The 16,864-nt window shown below is 43.0% G+C and overlaps 1 protein-coding gene and 1 long non-coding RNA gene across 3 annotated transcripts in view; one reads left to right on the top strand and one right to left on the bottom strand.

Moving 5' to 3' along the window:
* The window catches only part of LOC112673621 (uncharacterized), a 40,726-nt gene extending 28,768 nt beyond the window's left edge, over positions 1-11,958 (top strand). Inside the window, exon 4 of the long non-coding RNA XR_003144951.3 lies at positions 11,836-11,958. This is a non-coding gene — a long non-coding RNA (uncharacterized LOC112673621). The remainder of the gene's footprint in view (positions 1-11,835) is intronic.
* Positions 1-15,173, bottom strand: part of FERMT1 (FERM domain containing kindlin 1) — a 36,550-nt gene extending 21,377 nt beyond the window's left edge. The window contains exons 1-7 of one of the 2 annotated variants that reach the window (XM_025469343.3): positions 14,993-15,173; positions 12,857-12,951; positions 11,793-11,961; positions 9,533-9,766; positions 5,994-6,140; positions 4,556-4,769; positions 2,797-2,899 (exon numbers count right to left, since the gene is read on the bottom strand). In XM_025469343.3, coding sequence (XP_025325128.1) covers positions 2,797-2,899; positions 4,556-4,769; positions 5,994-6,140; positions 9,533-9,766; positions 11,793-11,961; positions 12,857-12,892 — 903 coding nt within the window. In that variant the 5' untranslated portion in view covers positions 12,893-12,951; positions 14,993-15,173. Of the gene's footprint in view, positions 1-2,796; positions 2,900-4,555; positions 4,770-5,993; positions 6,141-9,532; positions 9,767-10,531; positions 10,569-11,792; positions 11,962-12,856; positions 12,952-14,992 lie in introns of those variants that run through there. The other variant, XM_049100374.1, reaches the window with a different exon arrangement.
* Positions 15,174-16,864: the final 1,691 nt, after the last annotated feature.

Raw genomic sequence — 16,864 nt, 5'->3', positions numbered from 1 at the left:
GAGGTAAGTGTTAGTATCCCCTTTTTACAGTTTTGTAAAGCTGTGTTAGGCAAATTCAGAGAGGTTAAGGAGCTATGGATGATCTCTTAGGGAATAAGAGATGGGTTTGAAATTAAAGTGACATTGGATCAAACCCAAGACTTTGCTCTTTGGCTTTGGTTGTGATCCCAATGTCCCTGGAATTGAGTCCCTCTGCCTGTGTCTCTGCCTCTCTGTGTCTCTCATGAATACATTTTTTAAAAATCTTAAAACAAACAAACAAACAAACTGATGTACCTTTTCTCTATTGAACTTTTAAAAAATACTATGAATTATTGGAGTTATAAAATTTTTTATTCACATATTTAAATAACAGATAATAGATACTGAAGGAATTAATTTTGAATGAATTCTAAAGAGACGAACGTATAATAAAAAGTCTCCTTCTCTTCCTTGTTCCTTACAAATGCTGGTTTCTCTATGGACTGTTTTGTACCTTGTTCTTTTTCATTTGATAAAACACCTTGCATTTGTTCTACATCAAAAGAAAGTTGATTCATTCTTCTTAGCAACAACACTATATATGTATCATAATGTATATAATCACTTCCCTATTGATGGATGTTTAGGGAGTTTCCAATTTTCTTCTTCAAATAATGTAGCAATAACTGTTCCTGGGTACAGACATATTGATCCACATATTTGAATGTAACTGTGGTATAAGTACCAAGGATTTGCTATGTCAAAGCTATGTAGAATTGTAATTCTGATAGATATTGCCAAATTGCCTCCCATAAGGATCAGATTAATTTGCACTGTGATCAATAAGCAGGGTATGAGAGCCATTTTCTCCACACTCTTGCTAAGATAGTGTGTGAAGCTTTTTGATCTTTACCAATACAAGGCTAAAAGCCATCCTAGTTCCTTTTCTCTTAACTATGTGTTCATATTCTTTGCTCATTAGGCTACTGGGTTGTTGGTCTTATTATTGATTTCTGGGAGCTCTTTATTAGGAATATTAGCCTTTTGTTTATAGTATGTGTTGCAAAGACTTTTTCACTTTGTATATAGTTTTTGAGTGTGGATAAAATTTTGATTTATGAAAAAGTACCAATATTTTATGGATTCTGGGTTGTATATTTTTAAGATATATTATTTTTGAAATTTTGTATATTCTAGTATTTTATATATCTGAGATTTTAATCAGTACCTGTAACCGGTGCTACAGCCTCCCTGCATCTCTCTTCTGAAAGCTGGAGAAGCTCCCTGATTCTACTATCCACTTTGGTTCCCATTTGTAGGATGTCTTGTCTGTTTTACAATGGCATTATGGGTGCTATCTTTGCTCTTCTTGATTTGATTGTAGATTCTATGAAAACATGAACTGCATCTTAAGTTTCTGTATTCCTCTATCTACTCAGCACCTAGTAGAAACTTGGAACTAAACTTGGTTATATTTATAGCATTCCATACTCTAGAAGAGAGGGGAAAGAACTCTAAAGTGGTTGGGGATCACTGTTCCTGTGCCCTAAAGCCATATCCCCAAAGCCTGAGTCTTCCTGTTACTTTTGGGTTGACAGCTTCTATTTGGCTATTAGATTCAAATAGGTTTTGTTTGTGAGCCATGTGGAGAGAACTCCTTACCAATTGAGAAAACATGATCATTCATAGCACCCTTGAAAAAAACTAAAACAAAACCCCCCTCCTTTTTAGGAGAAGCTGTAGTTTCTCCTGAAGGTTTTATCGAGGAGCCCAAAATTTGCTCTTTTGCCATGATTTGGTGAAAGTTACATGCTCCAGTCACAAGCTAGGTCCATGGGTATTAAGGTAGATCTAAACCAAAGACTGGGAAGGAGCTGCACAGAAGTGACAAGGAATAAGGCTTATTTTGAAGAAGAAGCCAGTTGAGGAAGCAGTGCAACTTGAGATGTACCTTTGAAGATCATATTTAAAAATCAGGGTCAAGGAGAAGACAGTGCCATGAGAGGCAGAATCACTGTTGTGGATGAGAAAGGAGTTTACACAGAAGAGGTGGCCTGAGGCAGGCTCCTCAAACAAGTGCCTGGCAATGAATGGAAAAGAGCAACAAGCATATGGAACTGGGATAAAATCACCCTGTGCACTCGGAGGGCCTGTGGCTCAGTTTATATTCTCTGTATTTGGCCAGCTGAGTGCTGACTCACAACTCCACAAACTGGCCAAACAGGGGCAAGGAAGGGGCAGAAATTCAGAGGATTTATTTCACCACTCAGTTGTCCCAGTACACTTCAGGTGGCAGATGTGTACTTAATGAGAATTGATAATCAGCTGGGGTCCATCCTTTTATTTATTTATTTATTTATTTATTTATTTATTTATTTATTATCTATTTATTTATTTATTCATTCATTCATTCATTCATTCATTCATTCATTCAGATGGTGCCTCTTTCTCATCTCCAAATCAGCCCTGTGATGGGGAGTGTGGTATGCACCATCATGGGGTCCTGGCTTATTCACAGAAACCTGCTCTTAACCCTGGCTCTGATGCTCCTTCCTCCCTAAGCATTAAGGATTCCAGCTCTCTGAGCCACTCTCCTTTTTCCTTTGTTCACGTGGATGGATGGGGTGGCACGAACCATGCTGGGCAGCTGACCATGCTTGTTAGAAACTAAAAGATGAAAATCTAAAGACAGTTTACATTCATTGGTCTAACCTTGCAGAGTTACACAAAAGATTACACAGATTAACCCTAATTCTGATAACTAAATGACTCAATTTTATGCTTCCAGGCCTTGACATTGAAAAAAGGAGAGAGAGAAGAGAGCAAGGATCTTACTTTGGGATTCAAGTCAAAGAAAGTGTAGTATTTAAATCGTAACAGCAGCTGCTCATCCTCCTGGATGCCTTGTTCCATAAGTGAACGTGAAGAGTCCAGCCAACTAGAAAACAATAGGATGACTTTTAAAAGTCAATCGATTTTACACACGTTATAGTATTACCTAATGTGTTTATATACATACTTATATACATATATACATTTATACACACACATATGTAAATGTAAGTGTGTGTATATTTCTTTGAACAAAGCCCGAGTAATATACCCAAAAACCTGTAAGGGGGAGGACTTGATAATAGCTTATATTTGCATTTTATATTATAATTTTTATGACGTTCCAAGTGCTTTTTCTATATATATTTTGTTTACATTGATTCTTTAACCCAGTTAAGAAGCCAATGCAGTTGGCATTTTCTCAGTGTTATGGGTGAGAACATGGAGTCTTAGTGACATTAAGTGCTGTGTGCAAGGTCATGGGCCTTGTCATGGAACCAGAATGAAAATCTGTACTTGTTGACTTCCTGCACTGCCTCTTGTCTACACCAGCTGGTCTGACTCAATGCTGTGTCTATCTTACCGGCTAGAACTTTCTGCAACAATGGAAATATTCTATATTGCCTAGTCCGACAGAGTACTCACAGTCACACATAGCTACCGAAGATTTAAATGCGGCTGGTGCCACACTTTAATTTTAATTAAATTCAAATGTATATGTAAATATCCACCTGTGGCTAGTGGCTCCTGTACTGGATAGTACAGTTCTAGAGTTGAGAAATAAATACTGCATAGCGGGGAGGGAGTGGGAGAGGTGGGGAATAAGAGTGAACAACAGAATGAGGTGGGGATGAATGCCATCCAGTCCCATGGAGAAGATGGCCTGAATGTCCCTTCTATCAGGCCTTAGGGGGAAATAAGGATGACTGAGATACAATCACTGTCCTTAAGGAATGGACAGTCCTGTGAGGGGATGGTGAGCCTCATAGTAAAGGAACATGGTGTGGGAGCAAGTAGAGTGTCACAACAACTACAGGGAAGTGAGTCCTCTAGAATCCTGTTATCTGAGAAGGAGACGGATGCAACTGGGTCCTACAGGACAAGCAAGGGCCAGCTTGAGCAGGATGAAAGGAGGAGAGGCCTGGAGCAGAGCAAAGGTAGTGACAGAAGAGTGTGTGTGCACCAAGGGGGGATGGGGTATGTGAGCACACAGGACGGGGACATCTGCTGGACCAGCTCTCACAGGGAGTGGAATGCTATGAACAAACGACTTTATTTGGTGAACGGGGGGAGTGAAAGAAATGGTGGTTTGAGAAGTGGTCTGGGTATATGTTCTAAGATGACTTCAGAGCTGAAGGACTCATTAAAACACTTAAAGGGAGATGTGATGTCCCCTTGGGGGATGTTGGCCCGGTGAGCCACCTGGATCTCCCCGCTGCCACTTATAACTGATCTCCATCCCACCAAATGCACTTTGCACATAGATAGGGACAAAGAATTTGTATTCACATACGACAATCCATTGAGTTACCTGAACATAAATGTCACACCCTAAATGTATGGCAATGACCAAAGGCGGCAGTTTCCCCTTCTATAGCTAAAAGCGGCGTTGACTTTTGCTAATCGTGTACAATCCCCAGGCGTGCTAACTTAAAAATTAAATAACCCCCTCTCCCCCACTTCTGTGGCATCTTCTTACTGTATCAACATCACTTCACAGATGCTGTGAACACAGAGAAGCAAAGCGGAGCCCCGTCCTTACCCTGCGTTAAGCTTGGCTTTGTCAACCAGTGACCGAGGCTGGTACATATCAGCCAGTGCTTCTGGTGACTGCGGGGGTTGGCTGAATGCCAGGATGCTGCAGTTTTGTTCTGTCAAAGGGCTGTCACTGAACCAAGTCATGGTGGATGATGCTGGCGTTCCACTGATGGGGTCATATGTGGGAGTCATGGTTTTACTGTATAAGCCAGGACTTACTGCAAAGGCGAAGGGAAGCATACACAATGAGATGAGGTTCAAGGGGAGGAATCTTTGGAAAAATAAGGACTAACATTGCCATACTAAAATGGATTTTGAATTTGAATTTGTGTACCATTTCAACTAAGGAGATGAGTTATGGCTGATGGGAGAGGACTCATGGAAGGGCAGAGAACTTACAGGCTGTAAAAGCTTATAAAAACCAACCCAGACAAACGTTGGGGACCATCTCCTTGTCAATAATTCAAAAATTTGGGACGCCTGGGTGGCTCAGCAGTTGAGTGTCTGCCTTTGGCTCAGGTCGTGATCCCTCAGTTCCGGGATCAAGTCCCACATCGGGCTGCCTGTGAGGAGCCTGCTCCTCCCTCTGCCTCTGTCTCTGCCTCTCTCATGAATAAATAAATAAAACCTTTAAAAAATAATTCAAAAATCTGTTTCAGCTGTGAGTTTTGGCACCATCAGAGAACAGAGGATCTCCCAAGAGTGTAGGTACAGGACTATATTTTTGGGCAAATCCTTTCAACAAATAACAGTACTTGCCAATTTTAAGAACCCAGATAGTTGGGAGTTTATACACCATGCAGTCTGTGTAAGGAAAATGGGAAAAGTGCCCTTTATTCTTTGCATTGGAATATACTATGCAAGAAGACTCTTGCTGCAAGCAAGCTAGGGATTGATTTGCTTTTGTATAAAAAGACAAGGATTACGTCTTTCCAGAATTTTTACCTGCCCTCTCATTACATGCCCAATGCAAAATAAAATTGAATTCAGGAAAGAGTCACCTGAAGATAGAATCAAGAAGAGATCCAACTAATTTCTTTTCCTCCCAAATTCACAGCAAATTTCCCTAAAGTTTTGCATTCATCAGAATATAATATACAAGGTTAAAACAATGAGGTATACAGTCAGTAGAGTCTGTGACTCTTGATCTCAGGGTCATGAGTTCAAGCCCCACGCTTGGCATGAAGCCTACTTAAAAAAAATAATGAGCTACAAAACAAACCTAATTTAAAAAATTCTGTGAGTTCTAAAATTAATTGCATATCCTTTCTTCATCACAGAAATCCTGCAATTTTAGTCTTTTTTTGTTTGGGGGCGTGGGGAGGGGAAGAAAAGGGAGATGAGGGAAAGAGGAATAGAGGGGAGGGAGATTTCTTGGGATTTAAAAAATCCTTGGATTCAAGAATGAAACACAACAATAAAACATCTGTCATGAATCATACCTGGTGGACCTACAGTCGTTGGAGAACCCTCCAGGTTTAAAATATCTTCAATTATGGGCTCCTTGTTACTTTTGTCTTTTTTTTTCTTCTTTTTAAAATAGTCACCAGAAGGCTTTAACAAGGAAAGTTCTTCTGATCTTCTAATATCTAACAAACAAATAAATATAAAGAAGAATGAAAACCTATCAAAAAGTAAAAAAGAGGGAGTGCCTGGCTAGCTCAGTTGGAGGGGCATGTGACTCTTGACCTCAGGGTTGTGAGTTTAAGTCCCACGTTGGGCAAAGAGATTACTAAAAATAAATAAAATAAAACTTAAAAAAAAAAGTAAAAAGTAAATTACATCTAAGACTCAAGAGTCATGCTAGGCATCTGAAATGATTGCTCAGGAAATTCCTGAGAAGTAAATGTTACTAGATTACATCCCTTTGGTAGAAATAGAAGGGGAGGGATGTCTGGGTGGCTCAGTGGTTGAGTGTCTGCCTTCGCCTCAGGTCATGATCCTGGGGTCCTGGGATCAAGTCCTGCATCAGGCTCCCTGCAAGGAGTCTGCTTCTCCCTCTGCCCTATATCTCTGCCTCTGTCTCTGTTTCTCTCATGAATAAATAAAATTTAAAAATCTTAAAAAAAAAAAAAAAAGAAATAGAAGAAAAAGAAACAGACCAGACTCCTAAAACGGTTGTGTGTGTGTGTGTGGGGGGGGGGAGCAGTGGGTGTGTCAAAGAGTGGAGAAAGCTTTAGTCCAATAAAATTTCTAGTTGTTTTTTTAATTTATCATGAAAATATTTCAAAGATACCCAAAGCAAAGAGAATGGCCCCCTCATGTTTTCATCACGCAGCTTCAACAACTACCAGTACTTGCTGTTCCTAGTCATCTACTTACTACCAATTTTTCCCTCTTTTTCTTTTTTAGTTTTGTTTTTTTTAATAACAATGAAGAACCCCACCTTTTTCTTTATAGATCATAGTTTCTGAGACCTGTCTCTTATACTGTGCCCAATTGCTAATTTCATCCCTGTGGCAGACAGCACTGGTGCCCTGCCCATCTCTTCTTGGCCCTCACCACTTCAGTGTACCCTGATCCGACTTCTAGTGGCAGCTAGGACAAGTGTCTTTCTGCCCGAGGGCTTGCTCTGGATGCCACAGTCTGCACTACCCAAATGTTCATGTAACAGGCGAAATAAGTTCAGAGAATTAACATTTCCCAAGAGCAGCCCTCCATGACTGACAAGACTCCTGCTCCCTCACCCCCTGGCAGGGAGAGCTCTGAAGCATGTTTACATCATCTCCCAGAAGCCCCCGATTGCCCCAAATGCAACTGGATTGGTGATACTCTCTTATTGGTGGCCTTGTCTTTCCAGTCTTACTTCCTCACCCCCAACCAGTGTTTTCTGGAATCACCTCCACACCCCAAAATAAATGTTTGTACTTGAATTCTTTTTTTTTTTTTAAAGATTTTATTTATTCATGAGAGACACACAGAAAGGGTCAGAGACACAGGCAGAGGGAGAAGCAGGCTCCCTGCGGGGACCCTGATGCGGGACTCAATCCCAGGATCCTGGGATCACGCCCTGAGCCAAACCAAAGGCAGACGCTCAACCACTGAGCCACTGGGTGTCCCTGTGCTTGAATTCTTGTCTCAGGGCCTGCCTCTGGAGCACTCAAACCCAAGATAATTCCCATTTTTCCCATTCATCAGATATGTTTATAACTGCCATTGCCAATCAGAATTCCTGGTAACCATTAACCACACTGGGCTGCTTTATGATTCCAAGTAAAAGCCAAGGAAATGTGGATGTTAGTCTGAAAGCAGCTTTCCTGGAGGCAAATGTACTGATTCCATAGGTGCTGCCATTTTTCAGTTTAAATACTGCTTAGTGCTGAGGCTGAGGCTAGCAGTTTAGCTCCATCGTCTTCCCCTGTAACCAAGGATGCTCAATTGTCAGGTTGCAGTACACACCTGTGCCCATTCCAAATGTATAATTTATGTATGAGACCACGACATGAATCAGAATTTCCAGCAGGAGCATTAGAAACAAAACAACAAAACCAAACCAAACCTGCATCTCCAAGCCCAAGATTTGTGTCTTGTCTTCTCTTTTTAAGAAAATCCATCATATTGCTAAATTTGATTTAGCTTCCGTTGAATAGATGTAAAAAAAAACAAAACAATGACTAGCAATGCCAGGTTGAGGGGCACTGGGGTGGTGAGCTCTGTAACAGCAGGTTCCATTCATTTGTTCACTTAACAATTAATGAGCAGTGAATGTGTGCCAGGCATTGTTAGGAACACGGGCATGCTCAATTAATGGTTTCTGCCTTCACCCTATTTCATACCATCACAGTCTCCATTGCCCAACACTGGAACTCCTAATCCTGCGTATACTATTAGAGCTTTACTTTTCTTTTCCTCTGCCAAATATCTCCTTTTAATATCTTATTTTTCTTACTTTTAAATTATTTTTACATTCATTGTTTATTTTCTGTCTCTGCATCCTAGAATGTAAGCTCAAGAAGGGAAGGGGTTTGGGATTATTTTTATTGCTAACCAATCCCTAGCACTTGCCACAATGGCTACATAATCAATATATATTTGTTGGAAGAATGAATGAAGAGTTGATAGTTTAATGGGGAAGACAGATTACTCACTCGTATGTTGTAAATACTGTATTCAAATGCCAAATCTTTGTCTTGGAGCCAGAGAATGTGCCTACACACTTTCAAAGAATATAAAACAAGAAAACCTTCATGACACAGCGTTCACTTCCATTATAGAGGTTCCCCAGATAAATGGTTTGGGCAGTGTTGTCCTTAATGATTGTTAAAATCGTAAGAATTAGTTTTCAATCCCTAATTAAGTGTTCCTTCCTGCTTAAAATAAACTCCTCAAATAATTTTTGTGGATACGGTATTTACTGTAGTGAAGTGTTTGTAAAGCAATTAAGACATTGCAACACCATTATCTCAAAAACAATAAAGATACATCAGCTCTATGGTGATGACAATTTAATAGAACTTCTTATTTGTCTTAAATATAATGATATTAGTATGGCTTAGAGGAATGATTTTTTTTGGGGGGGAAGTCTTAATGAGTTTGTTTTTTCTGTCTACAGATCTGTTTTGAAATAGTGTTAAGCTGGGGCACCTGGGTGGCTCAGTGGTTGAGCACCTGCCTTTGGCTCAGGTTGTGATCCTGTGGTCCTGGGATGGAGCTCCGCATCCAGCTCGCCACAGGGAGCCTGCTTCTCCCTCTGCCTATGTCTCTGCCTCTCTCTGTGTCTCTCATGAATAAATAAATAAATAAGCTTAAAAAATAGTGTTAAGCTCTGGGGAAATGAATCTGATTTACTCCAATGATGTTCCATTTGGTTTAACTCTACTTACATGGCTGAAGTCCCCAGAACTGGGCTTGAAAAGTATGCTTACTAGGGTAAGATAAGTGTCCTGTAAAACCAACCGCCTGTAGGCAGAAAGCACATATAATTTTCCTGTCCTCCCTTACTAACAGTCCAAAGGGCATGGGGCCTCTCCAGGGTACTCACTCAGGATTTTGCAGATATCACTGACAGCTTTAAAAACCACAGCGGAGAAGCTGACTCGCAATCGCACTGTCTTCACATTCGGCAGGCGGAGGCGAAGTATTTTGTGCTGAGGGGTGAAGAGAAGCTTTGCATCTGCCTGGACTCCATATTTGTCCAGAGTCCAGTGCGTTTTCAGAAGCCAGCAATGTTTCTGTTCCCACCAAAGGGCAAAGTCTGACCAGTCTTGGGATATTTCTGCAAAAGTGGAAAATACGATGAAGTGAAACAAGAGAGAACTCTAGGGTCCATTCCATTGTGTGTGAGAGCTGAAACACAAATGGTCTTTCGGCTCCCTGTCTCCTTTGACAGTGGGCTCTCTAAGGTGGGGCAGGTAGAAAACAGAGGCTGAACCTTCCTTATCATGACTGTATTTAAATACAGTGAAAGAAACAGACACAAACACATTTTGTTCTTGTTAAAGTAGCCTGAGTTCTTTTCCCTAAGGCCCTTTAGTGCCATGGTCCTTTCTAGGAAAGCCAGGGGCATTTGACTTTAATCAAGATTATTTCTCCACTAGAAACAAATCCTTCCACGTTGGATCACAAAGGACTATCAGTAACTCCCAAGGTGTGCACAGAAGGACTTTAAAGTTGACACTTCCCCCTCTCTATAATGTCCAGCTCTTTTATCCCAGTACCACCCGATTCCCAGTTTCCAAAGTGTCTACACCGAGATAAGCTGAATATTCTCTCTCTCTTGATGTCAGCATCAATTCTTTTCTCTCCTTCAATGCTGACATTGAAGTTGAATCTTTTCCTTTTGTCAATGTTGGAACCAATATTCAATCTTTTATTTGTTTTGTAAAAAAAAAAAAAAGTTTCTCTTTTTCTCACTTTATGTCAGAAAACCTTTCTTTCAATGCTGTTAGAAGTACAAATGCTGTAACTATTTTAGAAAGTCCTATTACACAGTCATTCCTCTCTGAGCTATACCCCAACAGCAATGCCTCTATATACTCACCAAAGACATGCAGTATAGCAGCCCTATCTGTAGGAGCCTGAAAATGGAAACAACCCAAATGCCCATCAATAGGTAAATGGGTAAATTGTGGCATAATCATATGATAGAATATCACACAGCAAATGAAAGTAAATGAGCCAAAACTTTATGCAACAATATGGGTAAATCTCACAGACATAATGTTAAGTGAAAGAAAGCAGATGCATTAAGAGTATATCCTACACGAGTCCACCTATATCAGTTTAAAAACAAATAAAATTATTCCTGTGGTGTTAGAATTTAGGATAATGGTTTCCCTTGGTGGGGCAGTGACTGGGAGGGGTCAGAAATGATACTTGGGTGGGGGAGTCAGTAATATTCTATTTCTTTTCTTTTTTTTGTTAAGATTTTGTTTATTCATTCACTGAGAGACCACAGAGAGAGACAGAGACATAGGCAGAGGGAGGAGCAGGCTCCCTGCGAGGAGTCTGATGTGGGACTCGATCCCAGGACCCCAGGATCATGCCCTGAGCCAAAGACAGACGCTCTGAGCCACCCAGGCATCCCAGTAATATTCTATTTCTTGATCTGAGTGGAAGTTACATGACTTTGAAAATTTGTTGATTGGGACACTTATGATAAGTACACTTTTCTGCATACATATTATACTTCAGTGAAGACTTACTTAAAAAATCTCTATCTCATTAGTGTAAATGAAAAGTCAACATCTGGACAACCTGAGATAGAAGATAAAACAAATCAGAGAAAATAGAACACTACTAAGTTCCAGGTTAATCACGTTGATTCCTGATGTAAAGACTCTGACCCTTAAGACTTCTCTTTCTTTCTTTATACCGAGAGAGTAGTGCATAGTGGTTATATGGTAAAAGACCCATTAGCACTGAACTGACTTTATCACTGAAAAATCAAACATTAACAAGAGAATTGACACAGCAATCGAAGGCCGTGCCACCTGAAGTCACCTTAGATGTCACCAGGGGGATAGGGCTGTCGAAACATGGTTTTATACCCACTGGGGAGCTTTAGTTTGTCACCAAAGACTCAAGTTTTTACAAGAGTGGTTGGGAGGCGGGGTTCAGTTTATGGCTTCTGCAGGATCCTCTATTTTTCTTTCTCCTGTGGGAGGGGGCTTACTCTCTGAGCTATTACAAGAATCATAAGCAGAACAACTTAGATGGTCAGACAATCTGGATCAGCCATTTACTGTTAGCGATAGAGAGGTTTTTAAACATAGGGAAACCATAAATAAACAGTAACTTACTGATCTGTTCTACTAACTTGAGCATCACTCCCCCAACATGCAGGTCTCCGGACACTCTCAGCGTGACATCTTTCTGCTCCTCCTCATTTGGATCGTCAACTCTGACAATGAGCTCCCAAGAAGCAGATACAAAGTCGCTGGATGAGAGCATCGTGGCAAAGGCGGGTATCTGCCACACAAAAAAAGCAGACACAGATTAGAATGTGAGAAGGAAACTGGAGCTTGTCAGTAGATATTAAATTTAACATCCTAACTTTAAAGACAAAAAGTCCTATAGAAATGGTCTCAGGCTTTCCAAATTAACGTGACTTTATCTTTCCATTCCCCGCAGGAGCACTGGCCTATTGATTTTCTGTGGCTGCCCAATCAATGCCTCAATCTTTGCTTTGTGTCTGTCTACTTCTCTTGGCTTTCTCTGAACTACTATTGTGACAGCAGGCAACAAATCATGGCAATCCTTGGTATCTTAAAAAACATCAACTTCACTGAAGTGTAATTTGTGTATAACAAAATGCATAGATTTTTTAAGAAGTAGGCTCCATGTTGGGGGCTTGAACTCATAACCCTGAGATCAAGACCTGAACTGAAATCGAGTCAGGCACTCAACCGACTGAGCCATCCGGGTACCCCTGCAGAGATTCTTCTTTGAGTGTAGTTGACACACAATGTGACATTAGCTTCAGGTGTACAATATAATGATACAACAACTCTATATGTTATGCTGTGCTCACCACAAAGATGCACAGATTTTAAAGGTATAGTTTGATGCCTTTGTTATATGCAAATTATGCCTTGATAAAGTTTACTTTGGAAAAGGATGCCATTAATATCTTCCTCTATTTTATTATATTCCTTCCATAAATATTGATGACATCTGATATGAAAATTCAAACAATGGAAGTATAGCAAAATAGTTTTCTATTTCAGTCATATAATATGTAGGTTTACATATGAAGATATAGGGCATTAATAATTATTGTCACGTATTTGACTTACTTGAGCTATCATTTTATATCATATCAAAGTTGATAAATTAAGTGCATCATTTAAGGTTTCAGACATACCTCTGGCAAAAGATTTAAAATAGGAGTGACAGACATACAAAGCCCACTCTTGAAGATACAGATGGGGTGAGAACTTCAAAACCAGAATTTTCCTCCTATCAGAGGAACAAAAATAAAACAAGCTAAGCAGTATGAAAACTGAAATGTTTCAAGGATTAACAGGAACCCTGGAATCCAAAATTGGCAGAACTTTAAATGATGGCTCGGTGTTACTTTTAAAAGGAAGCAAATGATACTACCTCTCCTATTTTAATATTTAAAATAAAAATGGGCCATTTAAATGATAATAACACATCCTTTTCACTTTACTATGTAAAGACAGCTTATGAGAAATCCATGTTTTCATAAGGCCTATTTTTGAGAAACATCAGTGCACTCAAACTCCTAAGAAGGGCCTTCTCTGATGGAAAGTGCATGAGTCCCTTGGGGATCTTCTTAACCTCAGATTCTGCTCAGCAGGTCTGGGGTGGAGGTGGAGACCCTGCATGTATAATAAGCTCCAGGTAACACTGATCTATGGCTCACACTTTTGAGTCTAAACAGCCATGTGAAAAATTGACTTCAGAACTCAGTTCCTGCCTTCCATCTACCCAAATCAATATTAAGCCAGGGACTGTGGTGACACCTGAGGATCATTATTTTTAATAATCAATAATTACACCACCAATGTCATACTAGTTTTGTGCGCATTTGAAACTGCTCACATTTGAAAGCATAAGAGAATCTCAAAATATACAAAAAGATACACTGCAAATCTGAATGGGCTCAGGACAGACTTTATTTGTTCAAATCAAATTCAAGGTTCAGAAGTAGCTCCTTGTGTTTGTGTGAAGGATGTAATGCTTGCACCTCCCCAAGCACAGAGGCACACTTGGAGACCTGCATGAGCAGTGAATGCTACTTAATGACTATATGGGGCCTACCCACTCGCTTTACTGTCATCATCAGGCTCAAGTATCTTGTTATGTTATACACTTAGCTGGTGCTGTGGATATGAACCACTAATTTGTGTTATCTCCTTCCTCGGCTCAGCAATCCCATTAGAAATGAGGAAACTCAGGCTGAGAGGTTAGGCAACTTGTTGGAAGTCATGCAGCAAGTTACATGGTGGAGCCCAGACAGAAATCCAGGTCCTTCTAACTCCAAACTCTCCACCATTACATTGGGACATGTCCTTGATAAAACTGCAACACCAATCTGAAACAAACCTCTTCAAACCGCATGAGCTAAACTCTCTTAGCATTTCTACTAATATCTTTCCCAGTGAGGAAGCAATAAAGATAACCCCATAATGTGGCACTGAACTGATCTGACTTTAAGATCCTCACAATTTCTAAAATGCTATGCTGTGAGGTGTAGCTATTTAAAAAGTTTGTACTTTAAAGTGACTCCTTCCTGGGTCAGACATTGGTTTTTTCCTAACTTGGGCAATCAAAACACTTCTCTGAAACCAAAAACCCCCCACTTCTCATGTAGGCAATATATAGTGACTCCCTTACAGCGAAATTCAAGCTAAAATTAGACAACCTGGTTTCCCCACATTCCTCTCCTATCTTTCTGCACCTTCATTTCTGAGTGAACTTCTCATTCGCAGCAAGCTGTTACTTGTTGAGGGGAGCAGCGAACTGCAACCCGGAAAGCACGTCGAAGGAGACCAGAACAGAAAGCAAAGCGCGCCGGCCGACCTGCCTTCCCTGGGGGAAGCCCAGCCGTCCACCTCCTCCTGTCCTCCCGGCCTACAGAAAATGCAACAAAGGACAGACAGAGAGACAGGCAGCCAGACAGCCAGACAGAAGGAGGAGGGACACGGCCCCTGACGCTTCCCCTGGAGTTCAGAGAGTCTGTCAAAGGCCGCCCCGCCTGTCCCTGGCCAGTTCTGCAGGGTCCTGGGGCCAGAGGGAGTGAGGTGGGTTGGACAGAAACCCGTCCTTGACCCCTAAGGGCAGCCCCGGAGGCTAACTGGAGACTATTTTGCAAGGCCAGACAGGTAAGGCCGGAGAAAGCGGCCACACGCCGGGGACGTTATTTGCATTTCAGCAGCTATTCACGTGCAGGGCGCTGCGCAAAGGAAGCCGCAGGGAGCTCCAGCCCCCCGCCCCCGGCCCCGGCCCCCCGCCCCCCAGCCCCGGCACCCACCTGCTCTCCCGCGCCCGTGGCCCGCAGCCTCGCCGGACGCCTGCGCCCCCGGAGCCCCGCCCAGAGGCGCCCCAGGCCCGGCGCGCGCGAAGCGGGGTGCGGGGTCCGAGCTCGCGGCGGCGACGGCGCTCGGCTGGGCCCGCGGGGCTGCGCGCGGCCGCGGCAGGGAAGCCGCCGGCTCCCCGCCCCGCCCCGCCCCGCCCCGCCCCCGCCCCGCCCGCCGCGGTCTCCGCCCCGCGGGGGGTGAAGGCTCGCCCGGCCCGGGCCTGCCGGGTCTCGCTCGCCCCCGGGGAGGAGGAGCGCCCCGCAGCGCGGAGAGCACCGGCGGGGCCCGAGGGCTGCGGCCGGGAGAGCGCGACCACCTGCGCGCTCCGCCCGCGCCCCTCCGGCGACCCCGGCACCCCGCCCCTTGCGGGCGCCTCCAGAGCCCGGGGTCCCCGAGGCACTTCGCGCCCTCCCCTGCGGGAACGCCCGTCACCCCCGCGCGGGGGCCTCTGCCCGGAGACTCCCGCCTCCCCTTTAAGGAGCCTGGGGGCGGACACGCCTGGGGGGCTCGGCGCCGAGATCGGCCTTGGCCTTGGCCCGGGGCGGCATCCCGAGGTCCGGGATCCAGCCTCGCGTCGGGCTCCTTCTGGGGAGCCCGCTTCTCCCTCTGCCCGTGTCTCTGCCTCTCCCCGTGTCTCTCATGATTAAATAAAATCCTAAAAGGTAAAAAATAAAGAGCCTGGGGGACCTGGGACGGCCAGGTGGAAGAAACAAGAGCGGCTCACCTCTGAGTAAGAGGGTGATGTCAACTCCCCCGCCCCACGCTACACCCATTGAAGACCCGGGCAACGCACGGCCACGCCTAGGCCGGCATCCGGTGGCTCACCTCAGGCTCACAGCTGGTGTCCCAGGTGGCCCTCCGGTTGGATTTGCTCCCAAAGAAAGCTGGGCACCCTGGAAGGATGGGTGACTTTGGGCAATGTGCACAACCTGTCCAAGCTTCCTTGGTTCATGTTACACATACCTGTTGAGTGTTCACTACGTGCCAGGCATGGGGCTGAGGTCTAAGGATGCAGGAGTTTAATGAAACAGTCAAGGCAATGATAGTTTCCTCATCTGTGAAATGGGTGGAGAGATGGAATGTCCATCACCATTCCAGGTGGGATTTCATTCAGCCCATGACAGAATTTCATGCCGTGTAATATATAGGCTTTAGCCCTTTACACCAAGTATGTAAAGCTTGTGATGACTTAATTTAAAATGGAATCAAATTTAGAAGTGGAATCCTTCTTTTTGCTTGAACATTAACATATTCAGCCGTTATAACGGTTTTGAAAGTATTTTACATTCATTTTTTAAAAGGTCAGTTGACTGGGACGCCTGGGTGGTTCAGTGGTTGAGCGTCTGTCTGCCTTTGGCTCAGGTGGTGATCCTGGGTTCCTGGGATGGAGTTCTACATCCGCTCCCTGCAGGGAGCCTGCTCCTCCCTCTGCCTATGTCTCTGCCTCTCTCTGTGCGTCTCTCATGAATAAATAAAGAAAATCTTAAAAAAAAAAAAAAAGGTTAGTTGACTCTGATTTCAAGGTTGTAAGTTCAAGCCCCACATTGGGTAGAGAGATTATGTTAAAAAAAAACCTTTAAAAAGATCAGTTAAATAGTTGTTAGCAAATGTGGGATTTTTTTCTTTTTTTTAGTTTGAATTCCAACTTGCCAACATATAGTGTAACACCTAGTGCTCATCACATCTGTGCCCTCCTTGATGCGGGTCCCCCAGTTACCCTGTCCTCCCCCTTACCTCCCCTTCAGCAATCCTTTGTTTCCCAGAGTTAGGAGTCTCTCATGATTTGTCTTCTTCTCTGATTTTTCCCCACTTAGTTTCCCCTCCTT

Source organism: Canis lupus, chromosome 24 (assembly GCF_003254725.2).
Source record: "Canis lupus dingo isolate Sandy chromosome 24, ASM325472v2, whole genome shotgun sequence".
NCBI classification, from domain to species: Eukaryota; Metazoa; Chordata; class Mammalia; order Carnivora; family Canidae; genus Canis; species Canis lupus.
The sequence above is the reverse complement of the archived record's forward strand: the minus strand, read 5'-3'. Positions and strand labels throughout refer to the sequence as shown.